Source organism: Saccostrea cucullata, unplaced genomic scaffold, assembly GCF_032062105.1.
Source record: "Saccostrea cucullata isolate Sc308-1 unplaced genomic scaffold, CSIRO_AGI_Scuc_v1 ctg604, whole genome shotgun sequence".
In the NCBI taxonomy this organism is placed as follows: domain Eukaryota; kingdom Metazoa; phylum Mollusca; class Bivalvia; order Ostreida; family Ostreidae; genus Saccostrea; species Saccostrea cuccullata.
This window is the reverse complement of record NW_026928921.1, coordinates 342,535-350,167: the sequence shown is the minus strand read 5'-3', so window position 1 is coordinate 350,167 and position 7,633 is coordinate 342,535. Positions and strand designations below refer to the sequence as shown.

Below are 7,633 nucleotides of genomic sequence, written 5' to 3'. Positions count from 1 at the left end.
ATTTGAATGAAATTGGTACACTTCTGGGTAAACGTTGTTAAAGTCTCAAATGCGTAGAGTTTGTCTTATTTAATGAAGCTTATAGGGAATATGGCACCAAAAGGGAGTTGGGGAGCGTTTGGGGAACATCTGTAACGGTCCCCGTTACAATTAGCACTAGTTATTATTATTTTTCTTCTTCTTCTTCTTCCTGGGTACTTTTTTGTCCGGGAATGATCTCGCAAACTATACATCCGACCAAGGTGAAATTTTTTTAGGGTCAGTAGACATGTTATGTAGATTTGCGGAATGAAGGTCATTTTGCGCGCACGTGCTTGCAAGAGCGTGCACGTGCAACATGTGAAATGGCCGATTTAATTGATATAGGCGTAACTTTTTAAATTTTTGATGAAATGCTTTGAAACTTATAATATAAGGATATATTAGTAGCATAGACAATATGACATGGTCAAAATAGCAAGATCTCACGTGCATGCACGTGCATTTTGCTCTGATTGGCTGAAACTAAAGTCTCAATATCTTTCTTGTTTTTTGATGAAATCCTTAGAAATTTTGAAAATAGCCATGCATTAGGATATCCTACAACATGATATATAGCAATTATCATGAAAACACGTGCATGCACGTGCGCTGCAATCTGATTGGCTTAAACTTTAAATAACTATAACTCCCTTAATTTTCAACCAAACAGGATGAGATTTGGAACATAGATAGATATATTTGACTACAACAAAAAAATATGGTCACCATGCACATACATACACGTGCATGTACTTGCGCTGCAATCTGATTGGTTGAAACTTTAAACAACTATAACTCCCTTGGTTTTCAACCAAACGGGATGGGATTTAGAACAAAGATAGATGTAACGGACATCTACAAGAAGGTATGGTCATTATGCTCATGCATGCACGTGCGAGCACGTACGCGCACGTGAAATGAGCAAAATAAAAAACACTTGAATGAGCTAACTTTTTAAAACTTTTGGATTAAATACTTTAATGTTTAGTATATTAAAATATATAGATTGTGTAGACAAGATGATATGGTCATTACGCACATGCATTCACATGCGCACGCGTGCAATGCTAAAATTTAAATGAACTTTCTACACTTCTTAATAAACGTTGTTAAAGTTTCAAAGGCATCGAGTTTGTCTTATTTTATGAAGCTCCCAGGGAATATGGCACCAAAAGGGGGTTGGGGAGCGTTTGGGGAACATCTGTAACGGTCCCTGTTACAATTAGCACTAGTTCCGACTTGTCGTCCGAAGCTCCGCCCACTTTAGCTACTGTTACTAAGTTCCAAATTATGGCGATGCCGGCTGCATCATCCTCGATGGCGACCGACAGTTTAAAGTCGATTCCTGACGATTTCTTTGTGAAGTATCTACCCAAAAGTTATCAGATCAAGACTTACAGAAGGGTTTGAATTACTTTACCCAAGGAAATATCCACAATATAAAGATATTCAGTTTGAATGAATTCGTACAAGTTGCTGCAAGATGCCGGAGGTCGATGCGAAATAAATCAATCGGCGCACTAATTTAGTGTGGAAATTAAAGTAAATGAGATAACCGAGTCTCAATGCTCTTGTAAAGTTGGGTATGTGTATACATCCCCCCAATATTTTCCTAGAAAAACTTGTTATTTATCAGGGTTACGTCAGGCTAAGGCCCATCGGAATGTAAACATTGGTGACCAATTAATTTTTACAGATGTGTTGACGAGATAAATAATCAACTGCATGGTTCAGGATTTATATTAATTGATATAAAATGAATATATTCAGTCAAAATACACAATAAGTATTATATAGACCAAGTTCTTTATTTTCTAAGCCTATCCAAATTCCTTTGAAGTTGGCAATATTTATTTTTGTCAATTTGATAATTTAATTGGTTACGTTATGAGCCTGATTGGAAATACTTTTTAAAAATTGTCAGACATGCTGACAATTGGTTTCACGAAGCTTAAAAATGTACCATTCTCTCCCACTTTGCTATTTGAAATTCAGCTTTAAAATTTTCCTTGCAGTTTAAATGGTCACTGTTCCCATGTAGTTGGCCTAATAAAGAGTCTGCAGGGGTTCAAGCTCCATAATTTCTCAAATGTTCCTGAACAACAAAGTTGTACAAGCATCCCACAGCAGTGGCATGTGCCCAGGGGGTCAAAAATCAAACCTGTCCCTATTAATCATGTTGTGGTAGCAAGACCAACTGAATCAAGAAAAAGGAAACCTGTGACATGCCAGCTAGACTTAAATCAAGAGTATGGTGAAAAGAAAAAGAAACTTTTTTCTTTTGGAAATAAAACCATTTCATTTAATAATACAGTATTCTTCATGGCTACAATTTCCTATAAATATAAGTTCAGTTTTTTTAAATTGATCAGTCATAATAATAATATTAACAAAAAAATCACAACTTGAAAAAATATTAATTCATACACCATTTATTTCATATCAGTCTACCCAAAGTGTCCAAAAATGACATACTGCAGTTGAGTTCATTAAAAGGAACCCCTCTGGAATATACTGTGTCTGCAGATCACTCATTAGTAAACACCCCCCTTGGTGATGTGCAGATAGGCTCAATATTGTCATATCAGGTACATGTATACAATAACCACAGTTAATATTAAGTAAGATATAAATGCAGTTTGGAAAATTTCATTTTGCTAATAATTGAAAAATACAGTATATAAATTATCCACATCACAATGCTGAATGTCAAAGTCAATGATATGTGTCACTACAACTGACATGTCTAACTCAGAATAAAGTAGACTATTTACTATGTTTACTGTCTGTTACAAACACATCATGAAAAAGTGTCAAATGACAACATACAGACCAGATTTTGTTAATATTTTTAAACAATGATGTTGGGATGCGCACAGATAGTATCTTGTAGGTTTTAACTTTAGCAATAAGTCTTTCAATGTGTACTCTATGTTTTGCAATTTTTTCAGTAAGAATAGTATCTGAAACCGACATTTGAGATGTTGATGAAGCCATTGGCGGAATGTTCAGCAGCAAATTAAGTTTACTTAATTCTTCCTTAATAGTAAAACCTTTATCAGCCATTATAGCATCGCCTTCTTTAACATAACCCTTTGACTGCAGTGTTTCAAGAACATCATAAAACCCAGACTGTTCACAAATTTGTTTATCTGAAATACATCCTGTAAACAATTCAGATGCAAAAATCACAGAACCATTTGGATCACAACCAATTAATGCCTTTAAAGTAGTGCTTGATTTATAATCACTGTAAAGTTGACTTTGCAAACCAAGTGCACATGGTGCTTGTGTTCTAAATTCAGTTTCTTCAATTATAATCAAAGTTGTGGGGTAATCATGTTTAAAATCTTTTGGCATGTTATTAATAATAATATCACGATGTGGCCAAATACAAAGTTGCCCCAACTTAAAGTACATATGTGAAATCCAAGTATTGAATACAATTCCTGATGACTGTAGTGATAGTTTAAACCTTACTGATAGATCTTTTAGACCAAAATTATGTCTCAATCTACATAAAGTTAAAAACAGTCCATCTTGCATTGACAATTTCCTGATGTCTTTTCGACCCTTTTCATAATTTATCGAGGATCCAGCAGGTACCAAAAATGCCAGAAGACCTGCAAATCTAATATAGGTGATCCCAGTGTAATATTTGAATACATTTTTTAACTTTTCCTGTCTTCTGAGTACTTCATCAACTCCAAATGTTGGCTTCTGATTTTCAGATTTCTGTTGATCTTTAAGCTCTTTTATTTCTGTTTCCAGTTTGCTGATGGTCTCTTTATACTGCTTCTCTTTTTCTTTTAACACGTGTAGTTTTGTAGCCATTGCAAACATATCCATCCCAGAAACCCCTAGAAAAGAAATCAATAAATTTGTACTTAAATTGCTTAAGCTGTGAAATATTTTTCAGACAAAAAATATTAAGGAAGTTGAGCCCACAAAATCAGATGGTTGTGGTGATACAGATGTGTTCCAGCAAACCCCTATCCCTTTGCCAATCCAGTTTATTGATTTAAATGAAGATTACAAGGAATGTAAACCTATTGAGATTGAAATCAACACTCGTGAGCAAAGCGAGTCTGAACTGTGGTATAATGAACGAAAAAAGAGACTAACTGCTTCTAATTTTGGCAAAATCTTACAAAGAAAATCAACACCTAATGACAAATTTTTAAAAAACTTATTCAGTTTAAAAAAGATTTCAGCCCCCTCTTTAGATTATGGGAAAAATCATGAAAAAGATGCCAAATCTAGATACTTGAAGGAATACCCCTCTAGACATATTCATGCATGTGGCCTTGTCGTAAACAAAGAGTTTGCTTTTTTAGGGGCAAGTCCAGACGGTAAAGTTTGTGACAATGGCCATTGTGGCCTCTTAGAAATCAAGTGCCCTTACTCTGCTAGGAACATGACAATTACAGAAGCATGTGACAATGTTAGAGATTTTTGTTTGGCCAAGAACAATGACATAATAACACTGAAAAACACCCATGCATACTACGCACAAGTTCAGGGTCAACTCCTGATCACAGGTTGTCGATTTTGTGACTTTGTTGTTTTTACACAAAAGGATATCTTTGTAGAAAGAATACAGCCTGACCTCCCATTCATGTCTACTATGCTTGAAAAATTGTGTATTTTCTTTAAAACTTATGCAAAACCATTTCTTGTTAATCAAAACGTACAAGACTGAATTAAAGTAAGAAACCATTTGCTTACAAGGTTCTTCTGTTTGTACAGCTATGTTGCTGCCATTGTTTTTTTTGTTTGGAGCTTCATCCTCAGTTGGAATTGTATTCACACTGCCTTCTCCATCCACCTTACTGAAATAAACAAAGCAATTTTAACTTAAACCAATTACCAGTTTATAAAAAACAAAAAACAAAAAAATCTCCAAGATCCGTGTGCATACACTTTACATGGTAATCTACCTTAGAATTCTCTTTTTTGTCGACACTGTTTGATTTTCAGAAGAAGTCCGTTTAAGAGGTGGTCTTGTTGGTCGTAGAACTGAGCCATCAGCTGGTATAGGATCTGGAAACTGCTCAGTTGGTCCATCACCTCCAACAAAATGCTGTAAATGATTTCAAGGGTATAATTAAATTTAGTTTGAATATATATGGTATAAGTAAATAGGAATTATCTGCTGTCGTATTGAATATTACGATATCTAAGAAATAAAAACGGCATGATCAACCCTAATCTGAATCATCAGGTCCAGCACAATACCCAGGGGCTGACAAATAGATTTTTAAGGCACTTTTCCAAGGGCAAGTACATGGTCAAAATTGACTTGCCCTACCTGAATTTTTGCTTGCCCTACCATGAACTAATTCTGTATTTATAGATATTTCAAAAAGAGGAAGACAAATGCTTAGTAAATCATGCAAGCCCCTACGTCCAGCTTAAAATTTATGGAATACAATTAAATTCTTTTTTTTTGATATGTCACTTGCCCACGGGCAAGTGGTTGATAAAATTTCACTTGCCCACCCCTAAAATTCACTAGCCCCGGGCGTCGGGCAATGGGATTTGTCATCCCCTGATACCCTGATAGAGGTATATAGCTTGATAAAGCTATATAGCTTTACCAAGGTAAAGCTATATATATAGCTTAATCAAGGTATTACAAATACCTTGATCAAGGTATTTTATTTAATGAAAATTTAAAAAAATTCTTTCAAAAATTAATACTGAAAGTCAAGTTCTGAGTTGTTGTCAGTAAATTCATCCATGCAGGTAAAGTACTCAAACACAAAGAAATCAGTATAAAAGCATGTCGAGTAAGGAGACATTATTTTATGCTTTCTTTTTGATACCAGAGTGCTTTTCATGCACCACTGTGGATACACTGACAACAACTCAGAACTCGACTCTCAGTATCAAATTTTAAAAGAATTTTTTTTTGATTTTCAATACATAAAATATACCTTGATCAAGGTATTTTAAATACCTTGATATAGCTATATAGCTTTTTCAAGCTATTTACTTTTATCAAGGTATTGTGCTGGACCTGATCATACTCTGTATGTAGTCATCTATCTTTTTTTTTAAAAGTCATCATTTTCGCCTCGCTTTCACCATAAAATAAACCCAAAGCAATCCCCAGTTCATGTCACCCGAATTTGCACGAAAATGCAGGATGATATGTTATACATCATAAATATCGTTTTACCTCGTCCTTGCCTGATGTTATCATAAAATTTAATACTCACTACACAGAGAACATGAAAATATCAACAGCCTTACCTTTGAGCATACTGCTTTGTGTTTATTTATACGCTGGACGTTCAGCTGGTCGTGTGGGCGCCCGCATGCTTTGATCCAACGGAGGCATTTTTCTAAATTAGTCTTAGGTTTGGGGAACAAAATCAACTTTACTCCATTCTTTAGCCTCTCCGGGTACCTCTCATCGACATTACATGTCCCCCAAGCGCATCGCAGAACCATTTCGCCCGAAAGTTTGATGTGCCTAACAGACTTCCCACATGTTTATTTGTGGGACAACATGGCCGCCGATCGAAGTGTCACTGCGCCTAATTATGCGTAACGATCTGATTGGCTGATAGAAAAGATTTGATTGACAGGTCGGAACTATGAATTCCAAGGGAATTCAAGAATTTTAGGAAAATATATAAGATGGGATCATTCAAAAAATCTTTTCCGGAATCACATGACCAGAACACTTCTAAGTTATAGCGTACGGAGATTCTAATTTTTTTTTAAAAATGCATATAAATTATACATCCAGTGTTTGGATGGGGCCACAATAGGGGATCACATGAGAATATAGAGAAAACAAGAGGCCCATGGGCCACAACGCTCACCTGAGTCACTTTGGTCATGCTGTTCTTCACCAGCTTCTCCCCTTGTAATAACTATTGTGGCCTTGCTCTACCCCCATGGATCATGATTTGAAAATTTTAAATCTACACTGACACAGGATGCTTCCACAAAAGTTTCAGCTTTCCTGGTCCAATGGTTCTTGAGAAGACTTTTAAAGATTTTTTTCCTGTTTATTTCAATGTAAAACTTGGATTCCCTATTGTGGCCACACCCTACTCCCGGGATCATGATTTGAATAATTTAGAATCTTTACTACCCCTAAGATGCTTCTGCATAAGTTTCAGCTTCATTGGCTCAGTGGTTCTTGAGAAGAAGATTTTTAAATGATCCCACCATATTTTCATCTTTTTTTTTATTATCTCCCCTTGGAAGAGGGATTAGCCCTTCACTTTAACAATTTAAATTCCCCCCTTACCCAACGATGCTTTGTACTGTAACGGGAGAGGAGAAAATGCAGCGGACCAGACCGGGATTCGAACCCAGGCCCCCTGAAACTCTGGTCAGGTGCTCTACCAACTGAGCTATCTGGCCACCAGCGATCTAACCCGGCTGACCGCCACAATCCTCCCTCCTTAAAGGTCTTTGTTCCAAAGACCCCAACCCAGGCTCATCCCTGGCAGGTCTTTCACCTGTCAATTCCAGGGCATGGCACAGCACCAAATGTAACGGGAGAGGAGAAAATGCAGCGAACCAGACAGGGATTCGAACCCGGGCCCCCTGAAACTCCGGTCAGGTGCTCTACCAACTGAGCTATCTG

The 7,633-nt window shown here is 36.4% G+C and overlaps 1 protein-coding gene across 1 annotated transcript; it reads right to left on the bottom strand.

Moving 5' to 3' along the window:
• Nucleotides 1–2,348: 2,348 nt before the first annotated feature.
• LOC134279217 (uncharacterized) lies at nt 2,349–6,625 on the bottom strand. The gene is made up of 4 exons (XM_062761564.1): nt 6,280–6,625; nt 4,962–5,104; nt 4,750–4,853; nt 2,349–3,881 (listed from the first exon to the last, which is right to left on the bottom strand). The coding sequence occupies exons 1-4, from the start codon at nt 6,478–6,480 to the stop codon at nt 2,788–2,790; spliced, it is 1,542 nt and encodes a 513-aa protein (XP_062617548.1). The 5' UTR covers nt 6,481–6,625; the 3' UTR covers nt 2,349–2,787.
• Nucleotides 6,626–7,633: the final 1,008 nt, after the last annotated feature.